At 64.6% G+C, this 21643-nt stretch overlaps 2 protein-coding genes across 3 annotated transcripts; one reads left to right on the top strand and one right to left on the bottom strand.

The window, feature by feature from the left end:
- Positions 1-15: 15 nt before the first annotated feature.
- LOC121672961 (protein flightless-1 homolog) lies at positions 16-9487 on the top strand. Its single transcript, XM_042045914.1, has 30 exons — positions 16-140; positions 763-873; positions 1975-2046; positions 2165-2245; positions 2561-2646; positions 2789-2950; positions 3054-3157; positions 3257-3432; positions 3512-3669; positions 3777-3861; positions 4149-4296; positions 4428-4561; positions 4673-4885; positions 4966-5145; positions 5219-5301; positions 5382-5456; positions 5674-5757; positions 5825-5996; positions 6079-6183; positions 6389-6580; positions 6806-6994; positions 7089-7228; positions 7343-7568; positions 7754-7908; positions 8029-8089; positions 8173-8301; positions 8381-8487; positions 8666-8771; positions 8854-8919; positions 9079-9487. The coding sequence occupies exons 1-30, from the start codon at positions 78-80 to the stop codon at positions 9211-9213; spliced, it is 3798 nt and encodes a 1265-aa protein (XP_041901848.1). The 5' UTR covers positions 16-77; the 3' UTR covers positions 9214-9487.
- Positions 9488-9832: 345 nt separating this feature from the next.
- On the bottom strand, positions 9833-19254 carry LOC121672962 (lethal(2) giant larvae protein homolog 1-like). 2 transcript variants are annotated; one of them, XM_042045916.1, is made up of 22 exons: positions 18970-19254; positions 16800-16881; positions 16606-16721; positions 16045-16203; positions 15803-15965; positions 15580-15715; positions 15440-15494; positions 15203-15360; positions 14903-15120; positions 14733-14800; positions 14287-14440; positions 13785-13889; positions 13307-13599; positions 13081-13234; positions 12850-13003; positions 12470-12753; positions 11982-12246; positions 11772-11886; positions 11574-11668; positions 11342-11465; positions 11190-11269; positions 9833-10995 (listed from the first exon to the last, which is right to left on the bottom strand). In XM_042045916.1, exons 1-21 carry the CDS (start codon positions 19137-19139, stop codon positions 11191-11193), a joined length of 3147 nt encoding a protein of 1048 aa, XP_041901850.1. In that variant the 5' UTR covers positions 19140-19254; the 3' UTR covers positions 9833-10995; position 11190. The 2 variants fall into 2 exon arrangements, with proteins under 2 accessions (XP_041901850.1, XP_041901849.1); XM_042045915.1 differs by having other exon boundaries at positions 16591-16721.
- Between the last annotated feature and the right edge of the window lie 2389 nt (positions 19255-21643).

Raw genomic sequence — 21643 nt, forward strand, 5'->3', positions numbered from 1 at the left:
CCCCGTGTGCGTCACGGCCGGGGGGGCGGGGCCTGGCGGGGCGCGGTGCCGCCGCAGGGTCCCCCCGCCCTTCCGCCATGGCGGCCACCGGCGTCCTGCCCTTCGTCCGCGGCGTCGATCTCAGCGGCAACGACTTCAAGGTGCGGGGGAGCGGGAGCGGGGGACAGCCCGGCCCCCAGGGCCGCAGCGGGCCCGGGCCCCGCGGGGTTGTCAGGCCTGGCTCGGCCCCCGGGGCGGGGGAATCCCGGCCCCGGCCCCGCCCGGGGTGGGTGACCTGGGGCAGCCCCGGTCCCGACCCCGTGGGCACTGCGGGGCCGGGCGATCCGTGACCCCCACCAAGCCGCTATGGCTGGGCAACCCGGCCCCCAGCCCACGGGGTCCCAGAGGGACAGGTGATCCCCGAGCCTCCAGCTCCCACTCCCATAGGACTGGGCGATCCCAGCTCCCAGTCCCGTAGGACTGGGTCTCCATGGCCCCCAGCTCCTAATCCCCTAGGAATGATCGATCCCCGCCCCCCAGCTCCCAGTTCCTTAGGACTGGGTGATCTCAGCCCCCTAGTTCCCAATCTTATGGGACTGGTTGATCCCAATCCCCACAGCTCCCAGTCCTATAGGACTGGGTCATCATGACCCCACAGTTCCCAGTCCCATGGGACTGCTCGATCCCAAACCTCCCATGACCACAGAGCATCAGTCAGCCTGAAGTCCCCAGATCCTCATCCCATGGGACAGGTGGTTTCCTCACCCTTCTCCTCCTCTCCAGGGCGGATACTTCCCGGAGCATGTGAAGGCGATGACGAGCCTGCGCTGGCTGAAGCTGAACCGCACGGGGCTGTGCTACCTGCCCGAGGAGCTTGCTGCCCTCCAGAAGCTGGTGAGCCCCATGTTTTGGGATGCAATGGGGCTCCCCTGTCCCACTGGGGCTGTGAGATCTGACGGGAGCCTGTTCCCTGCCAGCCTCGTGGCTCAGTGGCGGATGCTCTGGTGTCTAATAATAGCACTGAGCTACAATGTGTGGTTGAAATCAGATGCAGGAGCTGTCGGGAATGGGGTTGAGATGGACTTGCACTTGGTTTCACCTTTTTTTTTCTAGAAAACCAGATTAAAAACCACTCTTAGATCCTCTGCCCTGTAACAGGAGGGAAGGGTGATGCTTAAAATGGAGAGGATCAAGGTTTTTGGGGCTTTTTTCCCTTCTCCTTTGCTAAAGTATATAAAGAGCAGGAGCTGGCAGCTGCCTGGCTTTGCTTTTGGGCAGCTCAACCAGGCCCTTGGTGGAGTTGTGGCTCAGCTTGGCTTTGGTGGTGTCCACAGCATGTCAAGGACCTCATCCTGTCAGTGTCAGACAAAGTCACTGCTTTAAATGCTGCTAGAAGTCCCTGTCCCTGTGCCAGGTGCAGGGAATCGCTCTGTGCTACTCAGAGCCACGCTCCCGCCAGCCCTGCTAGGTTCTTGGGAGCCACAGCAAGACTCAAATCCTCACATCACACCCACAGCCTGCCAATTCCTTGTTTTCCTGAGTAGGCAACAGCCGTGGCTGGTGATGCTCAGAGGAAAACATTCCCCCGGGGAAATTCCTCCTACCCCAGCAGTGTCCATGTCTGCCCATTTCCGGATCACCCAGTGAGAGGCGTTCTCGAGAACTGGGATCTGTTTGCACAGGGACTATGTGGGACTGCCACAGGCCAGCTTGGTGGCATCCCAGAGCACCCCAAACCCTACAGCAGGGCTGAGGTGTCCAGCCAGGGCTAGCCCAGGAAATGAGGGATGTGGAGGCAGCACAGGCACACTGGGCCAACCAACCAGTTTGAGCCTGGGAGTGTCCCAGCAGCCCTGGGTGTGACAGGGCTTCACAGGTCCCCAGCTCTCCTGGGATGGAGGAGCCTCCACATCAATGTGGGGGCCCAACCATTGCCCTGCACAGTCCCAGCTCTTCTCTCTGCTCACTGAGGGCTTGTCTGTGTTTTCCGTGCAGGAGCACCTCTCCGTGAGTCACAACAGCCTCACCACGCTCCACGGAGAGCTCTCCGGCCTGCCCTGCCTCCGGGTGAGTGTCCCCCTCGTGCCTCAGGGGTCCCCAGGCACCTCTGGATTCTGAGGGCACACAAGGATCATACCTGGGGGCTCAGCAGGCAGCTGCATTCCTGCCTCTCTCGCCTTTCCAGGCAATCGTGGCTCGTGCAAACAGCCTGAAGAACTCGGGAGTCCCTGATGACATCTTCCAGCTGGATGACCTCTCAGTGCTGGTGAGTGCAGAGTCTCCTCAGCTGATGCAGGAGCCAGCTCAGACTCCTGGATCCCATTCCTGCACCTTGGTGGCTCCTTGTGCTCCTTGGGAACACCAGTCCCAAGCCCATGCCTGAGCTGCAGGGAAGGTGGCTGTTGGCAGGATGACCCTCTGGCAGTGCCTCCTTTAAAGGCTGATGCCATGGCTGTGTTCCCTGTGTGCTGGTCCAGCTCCTGCTGTGCCCCTGGAGACAGCCCTCAGTCCTCAGGTTTGGGTGGTAGTGGCTGGGCCTGGGGCAGAGGGTGACAGCTGCTTTGTGCTCCCATTTTCCCAGGACCTGAGCTACAACCAGCTCACAGAGTGTCCCCGGGAGCTGGAGAATGCCAAGAACATGCTGGTCCTCAACCTTGGCCACAACAGGTGGGTCCAGACCAGGGTGACCATCTCCCCCTCCTGGCCATGGCCACCTCTGTTGCTGGGTCCTGCTGTCTGCCCCTCCTCAAGGGAGACCTGGGGCTGGTGCAGGTCCCCGGCAGCCCATAATTTCCCCATATCCCTGCAGCATCGACACCATCCCCAACCAGCTCTTCATCAACCTGACGGACTTGCTCTACCTGGACCTGAGTGACAACAAGCTGGAGAGTCTCCCCCCACAGATGAGGCGCCTGGTCCACCTGCAGACCCTCATCCTCAACAACAACCCCCTCCTGCACGCACAGCTCCGGTACAGCCCCGCTTCCCAGGCTGGATCCCAGTCAGGCAGGGCTGGGGCGGTGCCTGCTCCATCCTGACGCTCTCTCTGCCCTCTGGCTCTCCGTGGTCCGCAGGCAGCTGCCGGCGATGACGGCCTTGCAGACCCTCCACCTGCGGAACACCCAGCGCACACAGAGCAACCTCCCCACCAGCCTCGAGGGCCTGGTGAACCTGGCAGGTAGGACTGGGGCATCCAGCCCCACAGAACCCTCCAGGGGCTCCCCCAGCCCTGGTGTGGGTCTGGCTGGTGGGGTCACCCCCTTGTCTCTTCCCCCAGACGTGGACCTCTCCTGCAACGACCTCAGCCGTGTCCCCGAGTGTCTTTACACCCTGGGCAGCCTGCGGCGCCTCAACCTCAGCAGCAACCAGATCACAGAGCTGTCCCTCTGCATTGACCAGTGGACCCAGCTGGAGACCCTCAACCTGTCCCGCAACCAGCTCACCTCCTTACCTGTATGTCCCTGCCCCTACATGGCCTCCCTGCTTGTGTTTCCATGGTTTTCCCTCACCCCACCATCTCCCCCTTCCCCAGTCGGCCATCTGTAAGCTGACCAAGCTGAAGAAGATGTACCTAAACTCCAACAAGCTGGACTTTGACGGGATCCCCTCAGGCATCGGCAAGCTCACCAACCTTGAGGAGTTCATGGCGGCCAACAACAACCTGGAGCTCATCCCCGAGAGTTTGTGCAGGTAAGGAACACACAACCGGATCCGCTCTGTCCCCAGGAGGGAACACACAGGTTGTGTGGTCACAGGTCACCCTGGGCTGGCCTGTCACCAGCATCACTGTCCCACAGGTGCTCCAAGCTGAGGAAGTTGGTGCTGAACAAGAACCGCCTGGTGACGCTGCCAGAAGCCATCCACTTCCTGACGGATGTGGAGGTGAGCACCCAGCACCTCTCTGCCTTGGTGCTTGTCCTTCACAGCCCCAGCACCTCCCTGGGATCCCAGGGCTGTAGGATGGGGTGGATGAGGTGAGGGCAGGGGAGCTCAGGGACCATACCTGCAGTCTGGCACATGGTTCAGCCCAGGCAGACCGTGGATTTGGGGTTCCCTCCACATCCATCTCACTGAAGCTTGGAGTGCTCCAGAGATCTCCATCCCATGCCACATCCTCGATGTCCCTGTGAGCGGGTGCTTCACTGAGGTCTCTGCGCCCTCCTTGGCAGGTCCTGGACGTGCGTGAGAACCCCAACCTGGTGATGCCCCCGAAGCCAGCGGATCGGTCCTCGGAGTGGTACAACATCGACTTCTCCCTGCAGAACCAGCTCCGCCTGGCCGGAGCCTCCCCCGCCACCGTCGCAGCCGCTGCTGCAGGTATGTGCGTAGGGATGGGGGGCACAGCCCCTGCCTTGGCACAGCCCTGGAGAGGCTGGGAAATGAGCAGTCCTCCTTAGAGTGCCCCACAAGTGTCGTGGCTGCCTCTCACCCTGTCCCCATGTGCCCAGGGAGCAGCACCAAGGACCCGCTGGCCCGCAAGATGCGGCTCCGGCGGCGCAAGGACTCTGCCCAGGATGACCAGGCCAAGCAGGTGCTGAAGGGGATGTCGGATGTGGCCCAGGAGAAGAATAAGAAGATAGAGGTAGGGTCTGGGGTGGGAGAGGGGCCCTGAGGGCGTCGCAGTGTCCGTGGCCTACCCTGGGTGCCAGCAGGGTTCTGGTTGTCCCTCACTTGACCTGTGCCCGTCCCCCAGGAGAGTGGGGAGGCGAAGGCGCCAGACCTGAAGACACGACGCTGGGACCAGGGCCTGGAGAAGCCACAGCTGGACTACTCAGAGTTCTTCAGCGAGGATGTGGGGCAGCTGCCTGGCCTCTGTGTCTGGCAGATCGAGAACTTCGTGCCCACACTGGTGGACGAGGCTTTCCACGGGAAGTTCTACGAGGCCGACTGCTACATTGTGCTCAAGGTACTCGGGGAGGACCAAGGGTCCCCCACATCCCCTGCCCAGAGCTGCAGCCATCCCATCTCACACCCTGTCCTTCCCAGACCTTCCTGGATGAGAACGGTTCCCTCAACTGGGAGATCTACTACTGGATTGGGCAGGAGGCCACGCTGGACAAGAAAGCCTGTTCTGCCATCCACGCCGTCAACCTCCGCAACTACCTGGGGGCCGAGTGCCGCAGCATCCGGGAGGAGATGGGGGATGAAAGTGAAGAGTTCCTCCAGGTGAGGCCAACCCCCAGCTCCCCTGTAGCCCCCAGCCCCTCCTGTCCCACCATCAACCCCTTCCCGCCCCCAGGTCTTCGACAATGATATCTCCTACATCGAGGGTGGCACGGCCAGTGGTTTCTTCACTGTCGAGGACACGCAGTATGTCACCAGGTACAGCTGGGGACAGGGCCTGGGGGGGATGTATGGGGCAGGCAGTGCCCCATGTCCCACCGTGGCTGTCCCTTCCCCAGGCTGTACCGTGTCTATGGGAAGAAGAACATCAAGCTGGAGCCGGTGGCACTGAAAGGGACATCCCTGGACCCCCGGTGAGTGGCCAGGGGATACAGAGTCCCTGCAGAAGGTTCAGCAGGGTCCACCTGAGATAATATAGCTGCAGTTCTGTGGTGCAAATGGGCTATTCCTGCACCTTCTTACAAGGATTTGGGTTCAAACCCCCATTGGTGCCCTGCAGGGACCTCCAGGATGGGGAGAATGCTCGGCACACCGCGCTCTCTCCTGACTCCTCTCACCTCTCTCCACCAGGTTTGTTTTCCTCCTGGACCATGGCCTCGACCTCCTGGTGTGGCGTGGGAGCCAGGCCACACTGAGCAGCACCACCAAGGCCAGGTAGGGCTGGTGGGGGTGCTGGGGTGTGGGGAGCCCACACCTGCCATCTCACCTGCTCCCACTGCAGGCTCTTTGCTGAGAAGATCAACAAGAATGAGCGGAAGGGCAAGGCCGAGATTACGCTGCTCACCCAGGGCCAGGAGACCCCCGAATTCTGGGAGGTGCTGGGGGGGCAGCCCGAGGAGATCCGACCCTGTGTCCCCGATGACTTCCAGCCCCACAAGCCCAAGCTGTACAAGGTGGGGAGCTGCATCCACAGGGCCACCAGCACTGCTGGGGTCCTGCGGCCCCCAATAACATCTGTCCCCATCCCCTCTGCAGGTCGGCCTTGGTCTGGGCTACCTGGAGCTGCCCCAGATCAACTACAAGCTCTCTGTGGAGCACAAGAAGAGGCTGAAGGCTGATCTGATGCCAGAGATGCGCCTGGTAGGATGGGGCGGGGAGGTTCTCCCAGTCTGACCAGTGAGACTGGTTTCGTGTCCCTTCTGCCTCCAGCTGTGCCCTGGGAGAGGGAGGTTCGGCCAGCAGCGCCCAGCTGGGGGATGCTCTGCTCTGTCGGGAGCAGGCAGGGTGTTTTCCAGCTGGGAATGCCTGCAAGTGCCTGACCCCCTCTTCCCTGTGGTGCCCTCAGCTGCAGAGCCTGCTGGACACCAAGAGCGTGTACATCCTGGACTGCTGGTCCGACGTCTTCATCTGGATCGGGAGGAAGTCATCGCGGCTGGTGCGGGCGGCGGCGCTGAAGCTGAGCCAGGAGCTGTGCACAATGCTGCACCGGCCCAAGCACGCCATGGTGACCAGGAACCTGGAGGGCACCGAGTGCCAGGTAGGGCACGGACCCCTCGGATGGCTGCTGGGTTCCCGAGAGGGGGCTGTGACCCAGGGTGTGTTACCTGCTCCCCAATTTACACCTCGAACACCTGGAGGTGTTCAAGGAGTGACTGGACGTGGCACTCGGTGCTCTGGTCTGGTTGGCAAGGTGGGGATCGGTCACAGGTTGGACTCGATGATCTTGGAGGTCTTTTCCAGCCTTAATGATTCTGTAATGTAGGTATTCAAGTCCAAGTTCAAGAACTGGGACGATGTCCTGCGCGTGGATTACACCCGGAACGCTGAGACAGTGCTGCAGGACGGCGGCCTGGCCGGCAAGGTCCGCAAGGACGCCGAGAAGAAGGACCAGATGAAGGCCGACCTCACGGCACTCTTCCTGCCCCGCCAGCCCCCCATGCCCCTCAGCGAGGTAGGGCTGGGGACCCCCATGAATCCCCCATGGCATGGGGCTGGGTCCTGATGATGGAAGGGCTGGGGGGCTGACAGAGCACATGGGGCCACAGGCGGAGCAGCTGATGGAGGAGTGGAACGAGGACCTGGATGGCATGGAGGGCTTCGTGCTGGAGGGCAAGAAATTCACCCGCCTGCCTGAGGAGGAGTTTGGCCACTTCCACACCCACGACTGCTACGTCTTCCTGTGCAGGTGACACCCGGCTCGTCCCCTCTCAGGGGCTGGTGGACCATTTTGTCCCCAACCTCCCTGCCCAGTCCTCCCGACTGTCCCATGCCTCACAGCACTCCCTATTCCTGCCCTCAGGTACTGGGTGCCAGTGGAGTATGAGGAAGATGAGGAGAAAAAGAAGAAGGGTGAAGGCAAAGGGGAGGAGGAGGGTGAGGAAGAAGAGGAGGAGAAGCAGCCTGAGGAAGACTCCCAGTGCATCGTCTACTTCTGGCAGGGCCGGGAGGCCTCCAACATGGGCTGGCTCACCTTCACCTTCAGCCTCCAGAAGAAGTTTGAGAGTCACTTCCGTGGCAAACTGGAGGTGACAGAGTTTGGGGGTGACACAGGGGTGCCCCAGCTTTGCCTCTCTTCTTCCCCATCCCTTCTCTGCCCCTCAGGCTGAGGCAGGGGACAGCAGCAGAGATGGGGGCTGGCAGGGGGTGCAGCTGGACTTGGGGCTGTGTTTGGGAGGTCCCCATTGCCCTGCTGACACCCACCCGTGCCCAGGTGGTGCGCATGACCCAGCAGCAGGAGAACCCCAAGTTCCTCTCGCACTTCAAGAGGAGGTTTGTGATCCACCGGGGCAAGCGGAAGGACCGGGTCAGCGCTCCCCAGCCCAGCCTGTACCACATCCGCACCAACGGCGGGGCTCTGTGCACCAGGTCAGTGCCCCAGGGCTGCTCCAGGCCAGCCAGCACCCACAGGTGCCAGATCCAGGTGGGATACCTGCTGGTGGGCACAGCTGCCGGGTCTCCCACTGATTTGTGCCTCGGGGTCTCCAGGTGCATCCAGATCAACACGGACGCTGCTCTGCTCAACTCTGAGTTCTGCTTCATCCTCAAGGTACTGCTCGTGGCTGAGCATCCTCAGGGCTGCCTGGGTGCCTGCCTGCCCCCCTGGGCAGCCCTGACTCTGCACTCCCCCAGGTGCCCTTTGAGAGCACAGACAACCAGGGCATCGTCTACACCTGGGTGGGCAGGGCGGCCGACCCTGACGAGGCCAAGCTGGCTGAGGACATCATGAACCACATGTTTGATGACTCCTACAGCAAACAGGTGAGTGGGCCTCAGTGCCACCTCACCTGGGTGACAGTGACCACCCAGGCCACGCTCAGCCCTGTTCCTGCCCTTGCAGGTCATCAACGAGGGAGAAGAGCCTGAAAACTTCTTCTGGGTGGGCATTGGGGGCCAGAAGCCCTACGATGAAGATGCAGACTATATGAAGCACTCACGGCTCTTCAGGTGGGCACTGGCCTGGAGAGGGAGGCTCCAGTCTGTGCTGGTTCCCTTTCTCCTACAGAGCCCATCCCCCTTGGGAATCCACCAGCCAAAACAGCTGCACCATCACATCCCTTCCCTCTGCACGAGCAGAGTCCTAACAAACTCATGCCTGATGCTGTCCCTGTCCATCTCCCCACAGATGCTCCAATGAGAAAGGTTATTTCTCCGTGTCAGAAAAGTGCTCAGATTTCTGCCAGGATGACCTGGCTGATGATGACATCATGCTGCTGGACAATGGGCAGGAGGTGAGCTGGGCATGAGGCTGTCCTGGGCCCAGATCTCCCAGTGGCTCTGTGGGCTGAGCCTGGCTCCTGATCCTTTCTGCAGGTCTACATGTGGGTGGGCACCCAGACCAGCCAGGTGGAGATCAAGCTGAGCCTCAAGGCGTGCCAGGTAAGGCTTCCCTCCATCCTGGAACAGCGTGGGGGAGGATTTGGGCACTTCCATGTCCCCTTGGGGCCCTGATCTGGGTGGTGCAGAGCTCTGGGCTGGGGAATACCAGCTCTGGAGGTGGGAAGGGGCCGGGACCCCCACGGCTGTGCTCCGCCCCAGGTCTACATCCAGCACATGCGCTCCAAGGACCCCACGCATCCCCGCAAGCTCCGGCTGGTGCGGAAAGGCAACGAGCCCTGGCCCTTCACGCGCTGCTTCCACGCCTGGAGTGTGTTCCGCAAGCCACCGACCTAAGGGCCGGGGGCACCCGGTGCTCCAGCCACAGCCCCCCCGGCACGGCCGGACCCCAGCACCCCACACTGCCACCAACGCCTGCACCCAGCCAGGCTCGGCCTGGAGCCGCCTCCCCCAGAGCCGGGGCCAGTGGGGATCACTGGGGCTGCCCCTCTGTCCCCCCTTCTCCCAGCACGGTGCTCAGCTCAGCCCCTTCCCTTCCTGGGGGGCACACGGGGTGATGTCAGCCCCTGCCATGCCCTGCTTGGGGATGCTGCTGCCCTTAACCAGTGCCGAGCTCCCCCTGCCACTGGGGGACAGGAGTGATTTCCAGTTTGGGTGGGAGGATGCTTTGCTAAGGAGAACTGGGGGGAGTGAGGGGCTCTCAGCCCTGGGCCTTACAGCTGGTCCCTGCTGTCCTGGGGGATGGACCCCCAGCAGGGATCAGCCCATCTGGATCATACCAATAAAGGCTGCACTTCTCACCTCGACCCTGTCCCAGGCTCTGACTCACTCCAAAATGGGGTCACCCCCCACACTGATCGTGCCCCTCTGCAGCTCAGGGGAACCCCAGCACTGACCTGGCTCCATGGCTCAGCAAACACCTGCAGCCCGGGCAGTTGATATTAAATGCTTTATTTTCAATATTAAAAACCAGTATTTTTAATAACTAAACAATGCTAAATTCATCTTACCAAAAAAAAAGGATGAGGTGGGGGGGGGTTCTACCAGGGACGCTACAGCCCCGGCCTCGGCCGGCAGCGACAGAGCCCGACCCCCCCCCAGCCACACACGTACCGCAGGAGAGCCCGGGGGGCCACAGCAGCCCCGGGTCCCCAAAAGGAGAGGGGCAGGGGCCAGCTGAGTCCCGTGGGAACAGCCACCATGGGCCAGGGGACAGAGCCGGCATCACCACAGGCCCCCAGGAGGACAAGGCCAGGCTAGGAGCCCAGGGGGGATTTGGCACAGTGAGACCCCCAGGGTGGGGCAGCCCAGCCTGGGGCAGGAGGGGGCTGGGGCAGCCCCATCTGCCCCCCCGCAGCACCAACACGGACCAGGACCAGGAGCCGGTGTGTAATTCCACAGCGTGATCCCATCCCAAACCCACCCCGTGGCAGGAATTAGTGTCAGAAAGGAGCAGCAGGCACAGAGCCCAACCTGGAGAATAGCCCTTGGAGAAGCCACTAAGAGAAAAAGGCCACCTGTGACCCCCCACCGTGCCCCTCCACGGGCTGCTCGAGGCCTCTGCTGCCCACCTGGGAGCCAGGGGATCCCCGCTGGGTGCCCCTGGGGACAGTCCCTGTGCAGCAGCCAGAGCCTCCTGGCAGGCAGGGAACGGGGCTGTAAACTGCAGGGAGCCGGGCATGTAAACACAGACCAGGGCATGGGGGGGCCGTGCCTGGAGGCTTCTGGCCCCGCACTGCCCCAAGGGACCAAAACCGGGGGACGAGGGGGGTCCACAAGCCCCAGCCCTCCCCGTGGAGCCAGGAAAGCAGCAGCATCCCCCAGGAAGGGGGCTCTGGAGCAGGGGACAGTGACACTCGACCGTGTATAAAAAAGGAACTTATCTTCCCCGGGAAGAGTTTGTGTCCCACGGCCCCGGCTCGGGGGTCGGGGGCTCCGGGGCCGGTGGCCGGGCAGGGAGGTGTGTGGGGAGTGCCGGAGCCGGGGCGCAGCAGCGGCCGGCGCGGATGTTAGAGAGGAGGCGAGTCTACGTTACATGGGGAGGGGGCGCGGGGGTCCAGTCGAGTCGCGCATCCCGGGAATCCGAGCACTGAGATGGGTCAGGGAGGCTGGCGATGCCTGTGGGTGATGCAGCTCCTCAGAAGGAGACCTGGAGGGGCTCAGGACAGGCATTCCCCCTGCTCCCCCTCCTCTACAAGCCCCGGGGACCACAACTCCATCCTCCCATGATGGATCAGGAAGCCAGGCCATTGCACTGGGGTCCCAGCTCCAAATCCCACTCCCACCCCAGGGACCACCAGCCCCTCACAGACCTCACTTGATGAGGATCCCCGTGGGCCGGGCCTCGTCCTCGCTGGTGTTCCGCAGGTTCCGCTCCGCTTCCTCTGAGGACCTGGGGCAGAGCAGGGTGAGAGGCACTGCCACGGCCCCTCAGCACTGGTTACCCCATTCCCACCCCACTCACGCCAGGAAATCCTTCACTTCCTCCACGGTGATGTCCCCAGTGGTGTCCAGCGGGTTCTCCATGCTGCTGTTAGGGGAGTCGATGGGGCCGGGCGAGAAGGCACCTGGGTGCTCCTCAGGGGACCCTGGGGAGTCACGGGACAGGAGGGATTGGGAGCAGCCAGGACACAGGGCCAGGCCTGGAGCAGGGCTATGGGACACGCTGTGTGTGCAGGGACAGGGTGGTCACTCACGGTCACTGTCCGAGGGGGAGTGCTGGCCCTCGGAGCTGCGTGGGACGTGGGTGCCATTCGCCTGCGGCAGCTTCGGCGTCACCGTTGAGCTGTTGCTGGAAGGAAACAGGGAGAAGTTATGGCCAGAACCGGTGTCATGGGGTGGGTGTGCAGGGGCTCTACCAGAGCACAGCCCCCCATGCCCCCAAGACAGCCCACCTGAGGCAGGAGGTGTCCTGGAGCCGGGCAACCTCCAGCCGGCACAGTGGCTCTGTCACATTCCTGGCACTCAGCGAGAAGCGTTCAAACTCGGATGGTGAAATTAGGTAGAAACCTACGGGGGGACAACAACGAGCCTCAAGGATCCCCCACAGGGCTGCAGGTGGGGTCAACATCCCAGCGACACAGGATGTCACCTGGTGCCCTCACCTTGGCCATGCTTGGTGAAGACACAGGAGGCAATGCCACTGATGTCCTCCTTACGGATGCAGCTGTAGTGGACCTGGGGCCGCAGGCTGGGCACGGTGAAGATGTGGATGTCCCCCAGGTTGGTGAGACAGGCCAGGCAGTTTTCCAGGCGCTCCTCGGAGCCAGCGCTGGCCAGGCTCACCAAGGCCACCTTCCGCACCCGGCAGCCCTCGTGTGCTGTCAGCTTGAACTTGGTCTTGGCACTCACTTTGGGCAGCGTGAACACCTGGGGGGGGCAAGAGGAGCTGGGGTCAGGGGAGAACAGGAACCTGCTGGGTTTAGGGGGGCACCTTCTCCTTGGATTCACCACCCTAGAACAGGCATAGGAGTGCCCCCCAATGTGACTGGTCACCTCCAGCCCTGTCCCCGCATGATGAGGACATCCAAAGGGGACATGGGATGTTTTGTGTCCCACCTCTTCCACAGTGGACACTCAGCCCTGCACTCACCTTGAACTGTTCCTCAGAGGAGATGAGCATGGAGTGGCTGCCCTGCATGTCAGGGGCCTTGGCGAGGTCCCGGGACACCTCGTAGGGTTCAGGCAGGGGGTTCCCTCGCCCATCCAGCACCGCAATGGCCACCACGGGCGCCCGGTGCATCAGCTGGATCTCCTTCCCCAGCACCGCCTCCACCGCCCGCTCTGAGAACTTCTCCTGCGACGGCACCTCCAGGGCGTAGGCGAACACCGACCCAGAGTTGGTCCCTGCCCACATTGTGGGGCCGTGGTGGGCGGCTGTGGGGGCAGAGCAGTGTCAGAGCCCCCTCCCCAGAGTGTGGCACCAGCCAGACCCAGCTTGGGGGCTTTTCCCAGGGAGGGAGGGGGTCTCACCGTCACGGAGAAAGGTGTCAGCGAAATAGAGGCACCGCACGACCCCCGAAAGCGAATCATCGGCTGAGCGAGGCTCGATCCGCCGCTGCACCGGCGTCATCTCCACCTCGGGGGGGCCCGCCTGCTCTGCCAGCTGCGCATTGGCCTCCTGCACCTGGGGAGGGGACACGGGGTCAGTCCCTGCCAGGTGGGGATGGGGAGCTGCCATGGTGGCCCCCACTCCCTGCCCACCTTGCTGGAAGGGCTGCTGGCGTTGAGCCTCTTCTTGCCCGACACACGGCTCTTGCGGATGCGGCGGAAGGACTGACGCAGGGACTTCTTGAGGGACTTCACGCGGGACAGGGGCCCCTCCATGGCCAGCGAGTCGTTGGGGTGCAGTGTACACCTGCAAGCACCGATGCTGCTCAGCACCCGCCACATCACTCCAGGGGGTCCCCGCACTGAGGTCCCCCCATACCTGGCCAGCACGGGGTTGCGCCGGTAGTAGTCGAAGAGTCCAAAGCCGTGGCTGGTGCCAAAGGCCACGAGGTTCCACTCGGAGTGGAGGGTGACGGCAGTGACGGCGGCGGGGGGCACGCACTGCACCAGCACGCTGGGCTGGAAGCCGGGGGGGAAGTGGAGGGGCCCGTTCCGAGGGGCCAGCCGGTCATGGCCCTTCCAGGTGAAGCCCTCACGGTCCTGCAGCAGATCCACGGTGGCCACACTGACGGCGTGCTCGGACTTCTCATCGCTCAGCTCCATCACCAGCACCTGCAGGGACAAACACAGATGGGGGGACACACTTAACCCCCCCACACAGCCGGCCTGCTGCACACCAGGGGCTAAACCCACCAGTAGAAGCCCTTCAAGGACAACCACGGGGGTCTGCAGCCCTCTCATGCCATGGGGGTGCCAAGAGGTGCTTAGCAGCCCCTGCTCTGTCCTTGCCACCCTACCTGCCCCGCCGTGCCAGCCACCACCATCTTGGCCGTGTACTTGCAGAGCGCAATCTTCTGCACACCCAGGCGCGGGTCATCGCTGTAGGGATCAAAGCAGCCCACCTGCGGGAGGGGACAGCTGAAGGGACAGCCCGGACCCCTCACACAGCTGTGGGGCAGCCCCTCCTGCACCCCCACATCCCTCCACCAGCTGTGGCACACGAACCACTCTGGGCATCACGCCCAGGAAAAGTCTGTCCCCACACACCCCCTGGCTCTTTCCCCCATGCTGGGGCAGACCCGCGGGACGGGGCCCACGGAACAAGCGTCCCTTGTGTCCCCACAGTGCGTCACACAGCAGCTGTGCCCTGCGCCGGGGGACATGTCCCCGGGGCGCAGCCGGGATGGCTCCGGCAGGTGTGTCCCCCGTGCCCGGCTCTGGGTTTGCCCCCTTGGGTGCTGGCAAAGCCAGGAGGGTGCTGAGGTCCACCCCAGTGTCCCCCTGCCCAGCGGACCTCACCTTGCGGAACGGCGGCCACTCCTCATCACCTGCCTGGTTGAGGCTGTCGTTGTGCTCACAGTCTGTCTGGAAGATGTTGGCGGTGCCCAGCTTGTAGAGGGGCTTCAGGGAGACCCCCGAGGCGTCCCAGAACCGCACCGTGCCGTCCTCATGCCTGAGCGGGTGGGGGGGGGGGTCCTGTCAGCACAGGGCCCCAGCATCTGCCCGGCTAACAAGAGCTGCCTGTGTGCTGGCAGCCACTGTGCCAGAGGGGGGGACAACGGGGGACAGCGCAGCGGGTGACACACTCATGCCCAGCCAGAACGAGAAGGGGCAGCCCACCCGAAAAGAAGGAGTGGATGCCACCACCACCCCATCCCAGTCCCTCATTGCAGGAACAGGTGTGGATGTGTCCCCCCCTGCATTTTGGGTTTCCCAGGCCCCCTCGCTCCTGCCAGCCCACTCACCCAGTGAGGAGAAGCCCCCTCTGTGTGGGCTCCTGGGCCAGGTTCTTTCCCCCATCAATGGGCCAGGCCTGGAAGAAGGGATGGAGAGGGGATGGAGAGAGGGATGGAGCCCACTGGGCTATGCTGGAAGGGTCTCAGCAGGACCCCTCCCCACCATCCCCATCACTGACCGCAGAGGATTGCCGGGGGCTCTGCTGCTCGCCCACACTGACGATCCTCTCCCAGAGCTTGAGAGGCACGTTGGAGACATGGCAGGAGCAGGTGATGGCAGAGGAGTGGAGCGGCGCCAGGTACGGGGCAGGGATGGTGGGCCAGCCCGGTGTCTGGAGGTCAATGGCCACCAGCTCCTCCTCCACCAGCACCACAAGGGCTCGGGGGTTCTCAAAGCCTGGGGAGGGGGAATATGGTTGCTGCACTTGGAGATCCCCACACCACCACCCACTCCCCAGGATGGACCCGGTGGGACGTACCTCCCTCAGGCACCTCTGCGCTCTGCACAGTGAAGAAGTCGATGACGCGGGAGGTGAAGTCAAGCGTGGCCAGGGTCTGGCCCTGCAGCACGCTGACACAGTGCCTGTCACCGTAGCTGGCCCGTGGCATCCCCCCACTGAAGATGATGAAGGGGTTCCTGTGTGGCATGAAGCAGCTTCCATCAGACCCTGGACCCCCAAGTGCCCCCCGTGCCCATGTCCAGCCCACCCACCTACCCTGACTCGCAGGTTCGCCAGAGGATTTTGCTGATGGCTTTGCAAGGGAATGGACCTGAAACGAAGACGCTGCGGTTGTAGCACTGGGATGGGGGAGATCAGCTCCCAACCCCAGAGGCCCCCAGACCCCCGCTCTGTACCGTAGGGGATGGTGGACATGACGGGCTGCTGGGTCCTCTGGCCAGTGCCACTCACTGCCCACACCATGTACCCGCCATCGCTGTGGGAGCTGACGATGCTCTTCCCACTCTGCTCCCAGGCCAGGCTCTCCAGCTGCTGCGGGGGCACACAGGGGGCTCAGCATCCAGACGGGGACACACATGTGGGGCCGTGGCCCCGCCAGCCTCCCGCCAGCCCCGGTACCTGGTTCCCCAGGAAGAGGTGCTGGACAACACGAGTGCTCTGCTCCCAGAGGACCACCAGCCCCCGGCTGTACCCGATGAGGAGCCGGCTGCCGTCGCATGGGTGCTCCTGGATGGATTCCACGGGCCCCAGCGCCTTCCCGCAGCGGTAGTCATCGGGGGCACTGCAGGGGGACACGCACAGGGGGTCAGAGCAGGGCTGGGGGTGGTGGGCATGGGGCATGGGGTCTGCAGGGCTCTCACCTCTGCAGGATCTCATCTGGGAAGAGGGTTTTGTCCTCCAGCAGCGTCAGGGTGGGCAGGGTGACAAAGTACACGGCACCGCCCTCAGTGCCCAGGCAGACCATGGCACCAGCAGCCATCGGCAGGACCACTGTCACCCGTGTGATGCCAGGGGAGCAGCTGTGGGGGAAGCAGGGGCTGCGTCAGCACTGTGTTGGGTCTGAGGGAGTGTCAAAGAGATCCCAGACCTCCTCTGCTCCATCCCTACATCCCCATGCCCCCGAGCCCATGAGGACACAGACAGCCTCAGTGCTGACAGCAATTAGAGCCAGTAATCACCCTGGGCCCTGCCCGCACCATAAAAAGTCCAGAGCTGTTCCTTGCACCCAGCATCCAAGTTGGGATTAGGGGAGCATCCCAGTGGGGAAAACACCACCACAGAGAGGACCTTGGCCACCATCCCACCCAAGCAGGCCGGCTGCTCCCACGCGCCGTTCCCAGCTGGCAGCGGCATTGCTCTGGCCGCAGCCCCGCGGGGGAGCGGCTCGGATCCCCTCAGGCAAGTACTTAGCACTGCCGGACCCTGGGCGTCCCGGGAGGCCGAAGCTGCGGGTCTCTTCCAGGTAGGAGCAGCCCTCCTTCTGGCACACCTCCCACAGGTGCAGCGTGTTGTCATCCAGCAGTGAAAGGAGCCAGCCCTGGGGGCAGTGGGATGACAGCGGGGTGTGTGAGGTGCTGGGGGGCTGCTGCTGGGCCACCCCAGGACACCCACGTACCTGGCCGGGAAGGAAGTGCAGCTGGGTGACAGTGGCCGTCTCCTTGTGCAGGCCCGTCAGCTCCACGCCTGGCGCGCCATATCTGAGGGGGGCCGTCAAAGAAACAACGAGGGTAGAGCACCCCGCCCTTCCCCAGCAAGTCTCAGGAATCTCAGGACCCCCCAAATTCCCCCAGGTCACAGTTCTGCCTGTAAACACCAGTTTAGCCCCCTGTCCCCAGGAGAGCCAGGGTAGAGCATCCCTGGCTGCAGCCCATGCCAGAGCTGGCCTTGGCACCACCATCCCCAGCTGGGATCCACCAACTCCAACCAGGACACCCTGAGTCAGCCGGGGATCTACCAAGCACCTCCAGCTGGGACACTGCAGGTCAGGCTGGAATCCACCAGTCACCTCCTACCGGGATGTCCCAGGTCAGGCTGCGGTGAGCACACACAGCTGGGGTGGGTGTGCAAAAGGTGCCGGGAGCCCCGGCATGCACCGGCAGCGGGGTGGGGTTCGGCATGCGCCGGCACAGCCTCACTCACCCGACTGGTCCTGGCTCCTTCGGCGACGCAGCTCAGCAGGAACTGCGGCAGGACCCGCGCAGCAGCTCCAGCACCGCATGGAGCCCCCTGGCCTGGCATCCCCGGCACCCCCAGAGCCGGCCAGCTGCTCCCCCCAGCCCGGTGTCACCAGAGCACTGTGCAGCCACATCTGGGCATGCTGTGTGCTGGGGGTCCTTGCCCCTGGCCACCTTCCGGCGCCCTCGGCACAGGGAACCAGCTGGGTGGCTCTGCTGGCCGGACTGGCAGGAGCTGTCTGGCACAGCCGAGCCAGCAGAGCCAGGCATGAGCCATGGAGTTTTGGGGAGAGCAGACAACAGGGCATGGGAATGAAGCAGGGAGCACACAGAGGGCTCTCAGCTCTTGGTGGACAGGGGATGCCACCCATCCTTGCTCATTCTGGGGTCTTTCCCCACCCAAAATAGTGCCACGAGCTGAGAGCCCTCAGGGTAAGTGGCTTGAGCACACCAGTGTCATCAGCATGTGCGATGGGGGTCCAAGCCCAGAGACCCGCAGCTGCCCCAGGAGATACCCCCAGGCACTGGCAGCCCCTCGATGCCGGGCTGTCTGCAACCGGATCCGCCCAGCCTGGCCGGGGAGCACCCAGGGGTGCCCCCACTAACCAGTAACGCCAGTCAGGCCAGCTCCGGCTGCTGCCTCGCCCGGCCCCGGCTTCCACGGCACCGCCAACCTCCAGAAGCATCTTTGTGGCGGCAGCCGGAGCGGGGCCGTGCAGGAAAGGGGTACCACGCTGGGTACCACCCCAAAAACCATCCCCGGCAGAGGATGCTCAGGGCACCGCGGCCCCCCGCAACGGCATCCCCGCGGTGCCGGGGGGGGGGCTCAGCTGGGACCAGCACCGCGGGCCAGGCGGGCGAGTGGGGCGGGCGAGTGGGGCGGCCGGCGACGTCGCGGCCGGGCTGGCACCCAGGCGGCCCCGGCAGAACAAAACACGCCATCTTTGTGCTCGGGAGGCAGCGAGCCGCCGGCCTGGGGGAGGGGGAGCGCGGCGGCCCCCACACCCCGACCCCGCTTGCGGGCGCAGCCGCCCCCGCGCCCCCACCCCGCATTCCTGCGGCGCGGGGCCCCCCGAGCATGGGCCGCATCCAGCCCTGGCCGCCCGCCAGCAGCCCTCTGAAGTCTCCCTGCACGCTGCCGGCAACAAAGCCCGGCCGGCCCCGCGCCGGCGTCCCCCGCTTCGGCCCCCCACCCGGGACCGGGCTCCGCGCCCACCGCAGCCCCGCACCCCGGCGCTGGGCCGGCCAGAGCCCCCGCTGCCCCCCCGAGGGCTGCGGGGACGAGGCCAGGATGGACAGGAGCACCCCCGGGATAAGCGGGGTAACACCAGGAAGGACCCCCGCTTGGGATGCCCCCCAGGACAGCCGAACCCCTTTGTCCCCCCGGCGTTTTGGGCGAGGTGGGGGTTTTCTCCAGCTGCCCCCTCGCCGGCCGGCCCAGCTGCAGCACAGCTGGACGGAGGGATGGACGTCAGCCGAGTGGGGGCTGCCGGATGGGCCAGAAGCAGCACAGCCACGTCTCCAAGCATTCTCCGGGATGGGGACAGCCAGAGGAGTGCAGGAGGGTCCGGGAGGTCCTTACCTCCTGCTCATGTGGGAGGAAAAGGATACAGCTTGACGGCTCCCGCCTTGGTGCCAATGGCCATCACGCGCAGGACGGGGTCGTAGGCCAGGGCGCTGGGCTGGCTGGGGAAGCCGTGCTCCACCGTCTGCCATGGGGACAGGCAGGTCAGAGCCGGACCCCCCACCTCTGACCCTCCCAAACCTTCCACAGCCCCCATCAGCCCCACAGCTCCGATCCCGTACCAGCCCGAGCATCACCCCTGCCATGCGGGGATGACAAAGATGCTGCCCTGTCCCCCACTGCCACCAAGGGGAGCCTTGGGGAGGGGGGACATCACTCCTCACCCAGTTGCCATCCAGCACCCCAAAACCCAACCCAACAGCCACACCACGGGCCGGGGTAGGTCTGACCTTGAACAAGCTGCCCCACCACCCGCCAGCACTTTGGGGATGGGACCCCCCCTGCTCTAAACCCTCGAGGTGAGGACACCCCAGGAGAGGTGAGCGGGACCCCCACTGCGACATCACCGGGCGTCCCCGATGCCGGGCGGCAGAACCAGGCGAGCGGGACCCGCCAGCGCCAGGGACGTCCCCGCCGGAGCCGCGTGTCGCCCGCGGGCACCTTCCCAAGGAAGTCCCGGCCGTCCAGCGTGCCTGGGCTCGCCGGCTGGGGAGGGGCTGCCCTGGCAGCGGGGGGACGCGGGGGGCACCCACCGCCCCGGCCCGCGGCGAGGGGACCGCAGGGTTCCCGAGGGCAGCTCGGCTGAGCAGCGACGGCGCGATCAGACGATACGGAGGCCGCCGGAGCCAGACTGGCCGGATCCTGACCTGTTCCCTTTGTCTGGGGCATCCGAGAGGCGCAGCGGGGCGGCTTTCCGCACCCGCCGGCGGCAGCCACTGTCACCCCAGCTCCTGCTCCCCTCCCAAGGGACACCTTCAGGAGCGTTGGAAACATCCCCAACACATCCAAGGCGTCCCGGCCCATCCGAGTGGGTCCCAACACGTCCAAGTGACGAGGAAGTGGATGCTCATGGGTGGATGCCGATTCCTGTGGCAGCCCCCACGCAGGGTCATGCCGAATCCCCCTGGGATGCACGCTGCGCTGGAGGAAGGAGCTGGGACAGCAGCAGCACAGGGACACCACAGTGATGCTTCAGGCCAGGGACCAACACGATGACCCCGGCAAAGATTGCCCAGAAAAAGCTATCCCAGCTCCCCAGCACCCCCAGTCCCAAAGGGGGGCCCGGCTCAGCCCCCCACCCGCAGCCCCGGCTCCCGCCCGCAGCGGGGCCGCATCCGGCAGGCTGTGCCGGCCGGCCAAGGCGCGCTCCCGGCCAAATTACAGCAAAGCCCAGGCAGATCCGGAGCTCGGGAGGAAAAACAACCGTTAATGGGAGGCAGGTGGGCAGCCAGCGGCCCCAGAGCTGGGACGGCCGGAGCAGGGCTCTCTTCAGTCTCTCCCCAGGACGTCCCACGGGCACAGACCCACCCTGGGCACCCATTCGGGCAGGATCCGGCTGTGGGACTGTGCTCCCCAAAAACAGGGGGCTCTGGCTGGGCTAAGCCTCGCACCCCGGCCAGACCCTCACCCACGGCGGCAAGCTGGAGGGCCAGGGCTGTGCTGAGCAGTGGGAGCTGGCTCTGACCCCTCACCACTGCACATTCTGACACCTCCCAGCCCGGTCCTACTGTGGGACAGCCCGGGGGTCCCTCCGGTGCACGGCATTGTCCCCACCATGAGTTGGGCAAGTATCCCACAGCAGTGCCAGGATGCTGCCGAAGGATGAACTGATGGACACGGTTTGGGCTCATGCAGGGGCCACTGCCGGTGGTCTCCTGCCCCCGCGGCCAGGGCAGGAGGGTGGTCCCAATGCCACGGGGCTCCCGGGACAAGGTGCACCGAGCCCCAGGTGGGCACCCGCTGGCACAGCCCGATGTCCCGAGGGAAGGGTCTGGCACCCCAAGGCTTGCAGGGTCCCTCCAGTTGTTTGATGAGCTTGGGGGGCTCTTCCACCCCGAATGCGGGGGGCAAATGGGAAAAATCGGGAGGGAGGAGGGAGCCTCTGATATCCCCCGAGGTCCCCCAGAAACACAACTTTGAGGTGCAGGGGAACCCCAAGCCCAAGGGGTCATCGCCACAGCCCTTCCTGCTGACACAGGGGGTCCAGCCCCCCAGTGTCCCACCCCGGAGGAGACAGGGGTGAGGGGCTGAGACCCACATGGGGGATGCAGCCAGGGGTGCTCCAAGGCCAGACGGGGTGCGGGACCACGGGTCACCCCAAAACGCCCGTGAGAGAGGCCTGGGGGAATCCACGGGACAGGGGGAGTCTGGAAACGGGGCGCTCCAGGGAACCCCTCCCAAGAGGGGCTGGGGACAGGGATGTCGCGCTGGTAAGGGGGTCGCATCCCCTCCCGGGGTGCCCCCCTGCACCGCACGGGGAAGAGCGCAGCCCCCCGGTCCGCACCCCGGGGCGCATCCCGCACCCGGGGCTCCCGGTAGCCACCCCCGGGTTGTATCCTCCCGGGACGGCCCAGCAGCCTGTCCCGAGCTCCGCCGGCCAGGCAGCCCTGCCCTTTCTGCGTGTCCCTTTCTCCCGGGAGCGGGGAGGTCCCGGTGCGCGGCTCCCCCGGGGGTTCAGCCGGTTCCAGGGGGCGGTGCCCCGCACGCTGCTCGCTTCCCCGCGGGCAGCATCCCGCCGGGGTACCAGAGCCCCGCGCCACC

This window comes from Corvus kubaryi, unplaced genomic scaffold, assembly GCF_017639235.1.
Source record: "Corvus kubaryi isolate FWS band 111438036 unplaced genomic scaffold, C.kubaryi_AGA036_p1.0 65064, whole genome shotgun sequence".
In the NCBI taxonomy this organism is placed as follows: Eukaryota; Metazoa; Chordata; class Aves; order Passeriformes; family Corvidae; genus Corvus; species Corvus kubaryi.

Coding starts and splice junctions, on each gene's coding strand:
- LOC121672962 (XM_042045915.1), bottom strand. CDS start 19,139: ATGGGGGCTGTGGAAGGTTTGGGAGGGTCAGAGGTGGGGGGTCCGGCT. Junction 15,495..15,579: donor CATGTCCACCATCCCCTACG/GTACAGAGCGGG, acceptor TCTTCGTTTCAG/GTCCATTCCCTTGCAAAGCC. Junction 12,754..12,849: donor TGACACCTTTCTCCGTGACG/GTGAGACCCCCT, acceptor CTGCCCCCACAG/CCGCCCACCACGGCCCCACA.
- LOC121672961 (XM_042045914.1), top strand. CDS start 78: ATGGCGGCCACCGGCGTCCTGCCCTTCGTCCGCGGCGTCGATCTCAGC. Junction 2,647..2,788: donor CTCAACCTTGGCCACAACAG/GTGGGTCCAGAC, acceptor ATATCCCTGCAG/CATCGACACCATCCCCAACC. Junction 4,297..4,427: donor CGTCGCAGCCGCTGCTGCAG/GTATGTGCGTAG, acceptor CCATGTGCCCAG/GGAGCAGCACCAAGGACCCG.